We start from the raw sequence: 12,407 nt of genomic DNA, 5'->3' as shown, positions 1-12,407 counted from the left end.
ATTGTGAAAAAAAAAAAAATCCAGAACACATGACATCAACTTACCAGAAAATGAGGCAGGACTGTAAACAAATTAGGAGGGAGATTAGTAGTATATTGCACGACATAGTTATGATAACATACAGACCTATAGGCCTAATGTAAACGTTGCTGGCACCGCCTGCGAGCACAAAGTCAAACAACACAAATTCATAGGCCTAACGCTAGATATATGATATACAAATTGTTATAATACCATAGCATAGGTCTACCAACTAAATCATCTTAACAATCGTATTTACACGCACACACACAAAAAAAATTGATAATCACTTTTCGAAATATTGAACAATTTCTTTACAGAATTTCGCCATCTTCACCACAGTCTCCTATATATATCAAAGAGGTATGATACGAGAGAATTCCTCTTTAGGCCTATCACTTAGTGTCATCAAAAAGTGAATCCATTCTAAGTGCGTTTAGCGGGCATGGAACGTTGCAAATTCATCACCAATCCTTCCGAGAGAGAGCAATTTTCACAAACTCTTTCACTTCTTGGGATGTTAGAATATAACGTTCTGTCGCCACTAGTTACTTGTTATTCAAATTACGAATGTCCTATCAAGGAGGTTCGAGAAATGGAGTCATGTATTCGCTTTGATCCCATGCTCGAAGCCGCCACTCAAATAATAGTAGGGCCTACATTTAGTGCCTTTTCCACTGAATACAAAGCACTATATTTGTAGCCTATGTATGAAGCCTGTAGGCCTATGTGTCAAACTGGATCTGCCCTCCCCCCCCCCGGAAGAAAATGAATTCACGTCTCATTGCATAATGACCAGCCACTGTCTAAGGAAGATAAGATATGTCTTTATGATGGTAATTACTTTTCGCTATCCCTACTTACAAACGATGGGCGGTAGACAATGGATAAGGCACGGGGGTGCGCGAAAAGAAATTGCTCAAATATTGCTGATATAGATATCAAAATTACTCGATTGTACGTGTCTGTACGCTAATCTGACATAGGGCCTAAAGAACTATAGGCCTACTTGAAGATGGTACCATAATATTAGTTTCATTTTGCGGAAATAATGAGAAAATTGATAAAAACGGCTTTCCATGAGGGTAAAATTTCAAACACTTTCACAATATATAGCTATCAGATTTACACTTTTGCACATAATATTATTTTCGAACAGAATTGATGCTTTATCATTAGATAGGTGAAATGTCATTGCATTAGATATATAAACGAGCGCAGCAGAATACCAGATAATGTTAGCGTTAAAAATGAATCTCCAGATTGCTCAGAAAGATGGCGGCTTCGAGCATCGAACATCAAAGGCACAAATTATGCACCTGTGGAATTCTTTTGTCCATCCATAGAAAACTCACTGACAGCCAGGTTGATTAGGCGTTTTCACATCAGCCCGATAAAAATCCAAGCTCGAGATATTTCTTATTTTCCCCAAGTCAGAAAATAGCGCGCTATTTCGAAATATCGGGCTGATAGTCAGTTGTAATTGTAACGCCATCTCTCGAACCTCCTTGGTCCTACTAATATTAGAATTCTCAAATTTTTAAATCTTCTAGAAACTTGTACGCTCTCTACGAAAGATAATAGAGCACCCCATGCGCGCACGAGGATACATGCACATAGTGTTGTTCATTAGTGATTTGCTCGCCACGCATAAATATGCGAATGGGGATTCCCGTCCAATTCGATCCTTACAACATGATAGTAGCGCGACTGCTCCGTATACCGTACTTCTACTCTCCCGCATGACGGATTGACAGAGTAAACATATACTCTAGCTTATGAAACTTTAAAAACTGGAGATAATGCATCAAGAAGTTTAAGTGTCATAGAAGTTGATCGCCGTGCCCGTTCGACTGCTGATATCTTCATAATCTTGGTTCAAAATGGAAAGACGCTACCCGAACGAAAACCTGTTACCCACGCACCCGGCGGCAACAACGCATGTGTTCGGCGGGCGAGTTTACGGACCCGGGCCCGATGGAAATCTAGTCCGTGCTGCTACTAGCAGGCCTACTGGCACTGCACAACGAGGTACGTGGGAGCCAGGTGTGTATACTGTCTGTGCAGTGTGCCACATACCGCCAGTGAATTTAATCTAACCTTTGGTTTTCTACACTTACAGTTCCCAGATAGATGTATTTCGCTCTCAGTAACTGTCATAAGACCGGCAATTGTACCAAAATTATGGCCAGAGACTTCATATCATAGATTCGTTGGTTCGTTAACTGACGTTAGCCACAGTAAATTACAGACAGACTTGTCTTTGACTTCAGCATTGTTCAGCTGAGAAGTTTAGACAAAATGTAGCTACACGCAGCCGCTGTAGCGACAGCGGCTGCACCTCTATTCCTTCGCAGACGTTGTCATTTTTCAGTGTGGTTGTGCGACTCCTTCATGAATATCTTTATTAATCGTGGAAAACTAGAATACAAGGAATTATCGTAATCTTTGATAATCATTCAATAATCGGTATGCGATTTTTTGTTTAATTACGTCAAAAACTCACCGAAATCTGTGGCTGAAATCAGGTCTGTAAACGTCCTTATTGCTTCACTCCTCATCTGCGTGTTATTTGAATGGCATTCACTCTCATATACTACAACGTACAACGTAGGTAGTCGGAGAGGCGTCCTCTAGCTCTCCGACTACTGTAGTACGTATACGAGAGTGAGTGTGAGGAGTGCAGCAATAAGGACGTTTACAGACCTGATTTCAGCCACAGATTTCGGTGAGTTTTTGACGTAATTAAACAAAAAATCGCATACCGATTATTGAATGATTATCATAGATTACGATAATTCCTTGTATTTTAGTTTTCCACGATTAATAAAGATATTCATGAAGGAGTCGCACAACCACACTGAAAAATGACAACGTCTGCGAAGGAATAGAGGTGCAGCCGCGTCGCTTCGCGACAGCGGCTGCGTGTAGTTGGACAAAATGGTGAAATAGCCCCAATCACACACAGGCTTATTTGGGTCGTGAGGGGATGATGTTGTCGTTGGTTCGTTGACCATGTTGACCAGAGCACAGAGTATTACATTACACATTAGAGAGACTTCAGCAAAATCGTAAAATACAAGTAGGCTGTACTGCATGATAGCTGCAGGACGGACGCATGCTTCTGTGTAAATTAATGACAAGCATGGTTCGTTAGGTGACGGTGTGTAGTAGGGTTGTTACCTGTGCCTGTGGTACGCTCACAGTAGCTAACACTACAGGTACCTCGATATCTCTTTACTTTGAAAAATTTGTTTGGGGCATAGATCTATATCATTTAACTGACCTTAGAATCAGAAAATCTTTTTGAGAATGAAAGAAAGAAAAGAGATGCCTAGAGAGATCAAAGAAAGGAAAGGGGTATAATCGTGATATAGTCCCCACATCCCACCGCAGTGCGCGTGCACCCGTGGGTTACTTAGGGATTATAGGGTTAGGTAGGGTTGTATTTAGTACGGACAAGCAGCGGTGGGTGACTAGACCTATATCACGATAATGCCAAGAAAAGAAAGAAAGAAGGGAGGATGGAAGATGCCATTAGAAACTAGAAATCGATGGTAGTTTGGTTGGATGTTGTATGCATGTTGGTACATCATTTCATTTACTAATGGTTAGCCAGGGCCTTCACATCGCAGTTTCAAATAAATTTAGCTTCAATGCCTAGCACTCAATAGCAATACTAGCTACTACTCCAGTTCGTACGTGAGTCGTTGGTCGACCTACTGTAAAAGGTATACGCCTCGCTGACAGGGTATTCCGCAGTTGTTTCAAAGAAAGATCAGAGGAGAGACAGAAAGGTGCTATGCTGCGGAAATCCGCCCCACTGCTCTAGGGTCTATCAGATGTCAGTCAGCCCCATTTTGCGATTGATGGGGCCGCATTCACAAGTAAACATGAATCTGTCTTGAGATCTTGTGTCTTGTGCAGCTTACACCTAAATTACCACTGAGTTCATTTACATTGGAAGCGAAGTCCAGGACAGAATTTCGTAATTTTCCATCATGTAGCACATGAAGTACCGGTACCCTAAATGCGTAGCTCATTTAGATTTGTCGAATTAATTGTGGTCCTTTGAGCAGAGAAACCAATATACCGGTACTGAAAACCCCAGCTTTACAGATTACAGGAGGCTCACATATTTCAGAAATGTAAATCCATTACAATACTGCTTACTTAGCAAGGTCACCTGTGTAGATTTTATGTACAAATGTAATTCTTTTGTTCTTCTTCCTTGAGCCCCCCTCATGCATTCTTTCGGTGAAGCTGCCACAAACATATACATGTATATGCAGGGCTCCACACTAACTTTTATTTTTGGTGGCCCAAAGGCAAACATCCGACCTTTTTTGGTGGCCCCGGGCCACCGTTAGTGTCGAGCCCTGGTAATATGTCATCATCCTTGTTCACTGTGATTTGTTAGAAATTTTGCAAACATTCTTCAATTTTTCTCAAAATTTTGAAAATCTGTTCCCAGAACCAATTTTTTGTTGATTAAATGTAAAAGAAAAAAAAAATCGTTACGAGTTCTCCTTTGGTTTTAACTATTTAGGGGTAGACCCGTCTATCAGTTTGGATTTTTTTCTTGTATAGATTTTATTTTTAAAAAAGGCGTGTCAATACCAAACATTCCATGTCATTGTGGTATTTGTTCAATTATTAGCTGGCCTTTGTGTGAGTCTGTTGCTTATCAAATTGGGAATTTTGGTGTGAGATGTTGAAATTTTTGCGCATTTTGCGCAATCAGAAACCAGCGCAAAAATAAAAGCACAGTGACATGAATATGTGACCCGCTACAACAAAAGGATCCTAAAGTCGCTGACGTGCGAGCCGAGAAAACTGAGTTTGAATCAGATCACCAAAATCTGTCAAAACGTTCGGATTTCTGTTTTTAACATAATTTTGTAGTCTAATGTATCTTCTTTCATCTGCTGAATTTTCGAAGCTGAATGATCAAAGGAAAGGCCTGAAAATAGCATTTTTCTGGGCCATGCTCAGCTCGCCCGTCAGCGACTTTAGGATCCTTTTGTTGTAGCGGGTCACATATTTTTGCTCGCTATTGTTCCAGTAGTTCATTCCTTGGTTTTGCCGAATTGAAAACCCGCAAAACTCATCTCACTCGGCAGAGCTTGAAAAATTACTCATGCGAAAATATCCACTTTTACAGAAAAGGTAAAGCATAACGTAAAAAAGTAATTAGATATGTCTTAAGGCTAGACAGGCTGAAAGTTAGTTTTTGAGGTCTACTGTCAACTCTCATTATCAAAAGGTATTGTGTCTTGAATTTTATCTCTATTCCATTGAATGAAGAGCTTGTCTTGTTTATGGACCTTACAATACCTGTATAAAATGACAGTGCTGTGGAGCTGTGACATAATTTTTGTCGAGCCCACCGGAGGTGAGGGGAGACAAGGGATCGCCTGCGGCGTCTGTCCGTCCCTCGTCCGTCTGTCGTCCGTCCGTCGTCTGTCCGTAACGCTACAAAAACTTCAATAACTCTTTACTCTGAGCTTCAATTGCAATCAAACTTTGAGGGAAGAGGGGTCATGCAAAGTTTCACATTTTATAATATATGAAGGTCACCTCAAGGTCAAAGCTCACAGGCAGGGGTCAATGAACTTTTAGAGCCCAATGTTCAGTTTTTATGGCGCATTTCTATTATGGGTCATAACTTTTGATCCATAGGTCCATTTGTGACTAAACTTGGATGGTAGGTGTCCCTTGGGGAGTGGATGATCACCACAAGGTCAAAGGTCACAAGCAGGGGTCAACAAACTTTTAGAGCCCATGTTAAGTTTTTATGGCGCGTTTCTATTATGGGTCATAACTTTTGATCGATAACTCCATTTGTGACTAAACTTGGATGGTAGATGTCCCTTGGGGAGTTGATGGTCACCACAAGGTCAATGGTCACAAGCATGTATTGGGTCAACAAACTTTTAGAGCCCAATGTTAAGTTTTTATGGCGCGTTTCTAGTGTGGGTCATAACTTTTGATCCATAGGTCCGTTTGTGACCAAACTTGGATGGTACAACATGATGTCCCTTGGTGAGTGGATGGTCACCACAAGGTCAACGAACTTTAAGGGCCCAATGTTGAATTTTATGGCAGGCTTCTTTTTTGCCATAAATTTTTACCTTTGTATATCTCTTTTTATCTGTTATGCTATATCTCTTTTTTTATCTGTTATATCCCATTCGCGTACAATTTCTTGTAGGCAAATGGGCGAGACACATTATGGCGCTTGCCTTGTTAGAACATTACATTGGTGTATATCACCTAACACTTTCTGGACTTAGTAAGAAACTTGAAAAAGAAAATGGATAGTCCAGTGAATAATGGGACATTTAAACAAAAACTCTGTTACATGATCACCATTAGACTATTTGATTTGATTAGAATTATCTCATATTTAATCAAAACTAGAAAGATTGAAGTATTCAAATGTTGTAACTGATTATAAAATGTTAACTTTTGTTGGATGAGAGGCTTTGAATGTACATGAAGCTATTGGCACATATTGTTGCTGTTTTTTCTTTGTAGTGTTTGCTACCTGTGATCACTCCAAAAAGAGAATGCTTCTGTGGTATCATGTATTACTAAAAAATGTTGCAGCCTGTGTCAACATTGGTAATCTTTGCCATAGAGAAAAACCATGATTGCAATATGGTAATGGTTTATTTGAGGTTAACTTTGTTACAATGTAAACTGTATGTACCAAAATGTAAACAGTGTTATCTGAGTATTCATAGCAGCCTGTTTCAAAAGCAGGGAATAGAACGACATGGTGTGGGGAATCCCCCAAGACAGTCGCGCCAACCAGTAACAATGCGGATGGTTCATTCCAGTTTATAATGTGCACAGGAAACCAGTCCAAAGAACATTACTGTTTTAATACATGGCTCTGCCTGTGCGTTGTTTCATGACTGGATGTACATTATATCGATGATGACTGGCGGGGGAGGGAACATACGGAATGTTCCACCCGAAGGGTTTGAAATGCTATTGAGGGAGGTTATAAGTCCTGAGAAGAAGTCGAGGGACATTGTAGCCTCCTGAAATAGCATTTCAAACCCTAAGGGTGGAACGTTGCATGTTCCCAACAACAAAAGTCATCATCTGTTATATTATATGGGTTAGTCAAATACATCAAATATCAATATGTCAACGTCAACCACCAGCACAACACACTCGATTGCTCGCTTGCGCAGAGCCAAATTTACTGTGCACGCACGGTCCTAAGCCTTCTGTCGTTTGTTACGTGAAAATGTTTTCCCATGGGAGAACATTACAAGAATGTTCGCCCATGTGCGAACATAACGAATGTACCTCCATCACATGACTGTGTTTAGCCAATCACTAACAGGTACTTGACTAACCCATTTAATATTGTACATTGTAGGCCTACATGTAGGGCCTACATTGTAATACCCTGTTCATAATACACTATTACTCTAGCACAGGAGCGCTCGTGAAACTGTCCTTTGTGCCCCTTTGGGTCTGTTCAATACTGAGAGTCACTCCCAAGGAGACTATGCAAAATGGTTGAAATGGGCATAATTTCTGTAACCTATACATGGAAGAGGAAAGAGCAGGACGTGCACATGCAGGTCTTAATGAGACTACCAAGTTGAATAAATCTGAAATGATATTTAATATATATTGTATTCATAGATTTGAATACAGAATTGTAAGCTGTAGGCCTACACACGTCGTCTGCGTGTACCCCATGTACACTTCTGTGCTGACCGGTGCTATTCATGGTTTGTAACCCTATGGGCAGGGAATGGGTGATTTCAAGTTCGGTGCTAGTGCTACAATGTAGTGCTAGTGCTAAGTGCTATCTCAGCACTACTACTAGCACCGCTAATAAAACCGAACTTGAAATCACGTCGGTGTTGGGAGTTGACCTCAAAATTATGACGTATTTCCGGTTGCTGGTGCTGAGCTCAGTGTTGAATGTAGTCTGCTGAACCGAGCTCCGCCGTCTGTGTTAGCGATTTACGTGCTTTTTCCCCATTGACTAACACTGGCCCCTAGGGATTAGCATTTTCTTCATTTCAAGTTCGGTGCTGGTGTTTGCGTTGCCGTGCAAGACCTGTATTCGTTTCCACAATACTTAAGTAGATGCACATTTAACGTGCAAAGTCTATGCTAATGCAGTGGTCGCCCACGTAAAGAACACGAACACTCCAGACATGGCTATATAAATCTGAGCCTGGGAGCAAAATTAAGAAAGTTGTACTTTGGGGAATGGATGAAATTTGTGGCATTTTAATCCGTCTTCTGCACTACGTGTGTTAACTCTTAATGTGCCATGGTCGCCGAACGGCGACCTTAGTCCTGACGTGCCATGGTCGCCGATCGGCGACTAAGAAGAGCTAGAAAAGCATTGATCATTTAAGTTATTGTGGTACCGTAATGTGTTGCACCAAGAAACTGCCAATGATATGAACTGGTAGCTGGTTAGTATAACCATCGTTTCCACTGAAAATATGACCATGTTTACATTGGAAAATTTTGAGTAAATACATGATTTTTCGGCTCGATGTATTTTTTTTGCGTCGGGAAAATCCGCAGTGAGCGCACCCTCCGCAAGATGTGTATGGACCAAATGTCTCATTGGTAAACCACGCGTGTGTATGCTATTGAATCAGCGTGTATTGTCTATGCGGTTCCACTCGCATTGTTCCGCTTGGATGCTGTCCTGCGGGAAGCTGCTTTGATTTTGTCCCTCAAAGAGGGTCAGCTTTCGTTCGTCGGTCAAGTCTTTCATCCTTTTGTTTTGGTAAACGTCACTAATCGTCCCCCATGCTAGCATAGGAATTGCACGCGGACAAAGGCCAGCCGATTTCAATAGAGAACGCCTGCCCCCGGTCCGCTTAGACAAAAGGAGGATTAGAAGGTTCTTCCTTCTCAAGTGGACAAAAGACACTCTTCCAGGGCCAGGGACATTACTTCAGTTGCAAATACAGGATCTGGGACTAAAGAACTCACATTTGGGAATGAATTACTGAGGCAGAAAGAGAAATTACTCAGACAAAATGAACTGCTAGTATCTTTGGAATCATACAATTCTAAGAAGGCAATTTTGTTATCATTTGAAAGAGGAGATGTTGCTCTAAAACTTTCTCACAGAGTCAAGGGAGCGTTCTATTGAAGAAAAACCGCGACTGACTCTTTTTTTCCATACTACACAAAAATTTCTAATAATTTTTTTTGATGTATCAATTATTTCTGCAATATTTCAGGCTCAGATAGAAATTATGGCAAACTAACTACATGACATGAAAGAACAAACATTTCTTGATATATGTTGTGTAGAACTCAATTCAAAACAGTCAATAGTTTCAGAGATATGGCGGTTTTAAATTCCATCGTCAATTCAGTTTCGAAACGTTCTAGCTTTAGGTAAAAACCTCTGGCACGTTAGGGGTTTTGGGCCTGGCACATTAAGAGTTAAACTATTAAAGTAGTTTTGGCTACATCTTTTAATATTTGACTGTAATCACGCACCATCACTCTTTTCGTCGCGCAATTTCCGCGGAGCTCGCGGTGCTGTGATTCCAGCACCTAGTGCTGGTGATCGATAATTTTGATTGGTATCGCCTTGTTTATCTGACCGTCGGTGTTGGAGCTCAATTTAACGCTATTATTTTGGAGCTAGCACTAGCACTAGCACTAGCACTAGCACCAAACTTGAAATCACCCAATGAATTGGTCATCAGTCAACCCCCAAGCGGTCTTTTTATCGACCAAAGTAATATTGCAGTATCCCCTCCAACTGCAGGATTAACTTTCTTCCATATTCTCACAATTGTTTTGAGCTTAAAGTTTCCATAGAAGAGAATTATTACGTATACGAGGTAGTTTTGCGAGGCAATTGCAGTTGGTATTTTGCAGGGTCGTGGAGGTCAGCAGTCAATATCCGTTGGTATTTTGCTTCTTCCGGGTTTCGCCATTCACTTTACATGTCTAACATTCCGATCGACCAAGAAGAGAAAACATTCAAGGACGTCGCTGTGTGTCGGTTACACGCACCGCAGAAAAACGCTGATAAATCATACAAGGTGGACCACCTCCAGCAGCACTTCGCGTCAAACAATGACTAGTCCATTTGTGCTCAATAACTGCACAGTGACCATTATTACAACTCTCCAAATTGAAACAGAAGCAAAAATAAAGTGTAAAAGCGTTCAGATGTTTGAAGTTCGCATGTTGCAACTACATTTGTATCTTTGAAGTTGGAGTTGAATGATACAAATGTATGTATATCATTGATGAACAATTTTTCAATTATTCGACATGTTGGTGATGATCTACAGGTAGTCAAATGTGGCTTGATCTATATCATAGTGTATAGCCGTATTCACATATTTTCCTACTACACTGTAGGGGATAGGTAATACGATAATTGACTGGCCTTGAGGGAGATACCAGATAAATGTTGCCCGCACTGAAAGAATATTTTCTGGTATCCCCCTTGAGGCCAGTCAATATTATATAAATATCTGACTGTATCATCCTTGATGTTATCCCAAGTTCTTTCTTGGGCCTCTTTTGAGCTGTCTGTATCCACAGTGGTAGCCATTTGACAGAGTCATGACTCTGTCACTGGGAAGTGGTTCCCCACACCTGGCTGAGTCACTCATTCTTTGATGTTAGAGATCTTTAGATTTTTACAACATGACATTCAGAGAAAAAAAAACCTTTTCTGAGCATGCGGAATATTGTGACTTAAATTCGATCTATTTACAGCTTGCATAGTCTGAGTTTTCATTACACGTTTTGGGCTATTTTTATGTCTGCTGAATTTGAAATGCAGAGAGCTATTTGATGTACCTATCATATAGGGGCGCCATTTTATTTTTTGTAGGTTGCGTCCTAGCGTAATCTAAAGCTACTTTTCAACATGACGCGGGGTAAGAGGAGAACATCCAATGCAATTGTCATCTCAAACGTCCGCACTTCAGATCTTCCTAATAGCTACTCAGGACTATGATGTGACAGGTAGCACACTCAGACTGCAATGTCAATTGCCCTGTCCCTCCCTATGTGGTGTGAACATGCCCAAGCTGATCTACAAGATTTGCTTTGTATTGGGAACATGGTTTATAAACCTGACTTGGAAACATGATTTGAAAGAGAGACATGATAAAAGTTTTTCTAGTGCGTGCTTATGGCTCTCTTGGACTCTGCCATTGTGCATAATTAGCTGTGCAGCTGGTCTCATAGCAGTTTTTACTCATGAATATACAGCATACGCCATATATATTTCGAATATATTTCATGTATATTTCATGAATATACTGCATACGCCATATTCGCAAGTCTAAATTTTCTGAATAGGAAATTCCCGATGATTTCGCAAGTGGTGAAATTTGCGATCGTGGAGTCCTGTACTGAACGGAGAAATATACACGCTACACTTGTACGTCACATTCACATCATTATCAGAGTCAAAATTTTTGTGTGTCTTTTTAATTTTACAAATAGCACCCGACTCGCGGAATTTGCGAAAAATAAAAGCTTGCGAAATATTGGCGTATAGGCCTACAGTGAAACGGAAATAGATCAGGGGGATATCATTTTGAAGTTAAAAGTTCCAGCACCACGGTTGTGAGATTGGGTGAATGACCAAGAGTATCCTCACTTGGCCTTGGGTTTGTCAGCACAGTGGACCTAATGGTCACACTACACACATTTTAGTAGCCAATAGTCTAAAACAGAGGGATACATGCAATGTACAGTGGAGAGTATGCCCAGTGGGGATTATCCACTTTCCAAATAAACCATGGAGCTATGACGCACTCCATGAATTAACAACAACTGGAGTATTTCTCAGAATTACCAAGGTGTGTGTGTGTGTGGGGGGGGGGGGGGGGTAGAAGGAGAGAAGAACGCCATGTTGTATTTTATGTCAAGAAGAATACAGTGTACATCAGGATGTTAGCATAAAACCCAAAGCCAGAGAAAAATTTATGTGGATTGAGTGAAAGCAGCAACATTAGTAGAACATATCAGTGAAGGAATAAGTGTTTGGTACTAGTTACAAAACTTGAAAATGGCATACAACACACACATACTGAAGCTTTTCGATATGCAATGTCGAAAAGCTTCAGTATATGTGTGTTTTATGCCATATCAGTGAATGTTTGAGGAAAATTGTAGGCCTACTATTGATGTTTAAAGTTACGAATTTTTAAAGTTTTGGTATTGGAAACTGCTGAATGAGGAGACTACTAGAGGTTTATGGCATCATGTGTATGGACAACAATATAAAGATTTAAAGTGTAAAGGGAATTCCAAAAAATCTATTTTTTGTGAAAATTACAATATTCCATCAACTTGATACTGACATGTTATATGTAATAGCAACTATTCCCCCT

The 12,407-nt window shown here is 40.5% G+C and overlaps 1 protein-coding gene across 1 annotated transcript in view; it reads left to right on the top strand.

Annotated features, from left to right (window-relative positions):
* Positions 1-1,750: 1,750 nt before the first annotated feature.
* Positions 1,751-12,407, top strand: part of LOC139719675 (uncharacterized) — a 72,804-nt gene continuing 62,147 nt past the window's right edge. The window contains exon 1 of the mRNA XM_071631073.1: positions 1,751-2,067. Within this exon, the coding sequence (XP_071487174.1) occupies positions 1,905-2,067 (163 nt within the window). The 5' untranslated portion in view covers positions 1,751-1,904. The remainder of the gene's footprint in view (positions 2,068-12,407) is intronic.

Source organism: Diadema antillarum, unplaced genomic scaffold (assembly GCF_040938485.1).
Source record: "Diadema antillarum isolate AM-2024a unplaced genomic scaffold, OU_Dant_1.0 scf00000113, whole genome shotgun sequence".
NCBI lineage: Eukaryota > Metazoa > Echinodermata > Echinoidea > Diadematoida > Diadematidae > Diadema > Diadema antillarum.
The sequence above is the reverse complement of the archived record's forward strand: the minus strand, read 5'-3'. Positions and strand labels throughout refer to the sequence as shown.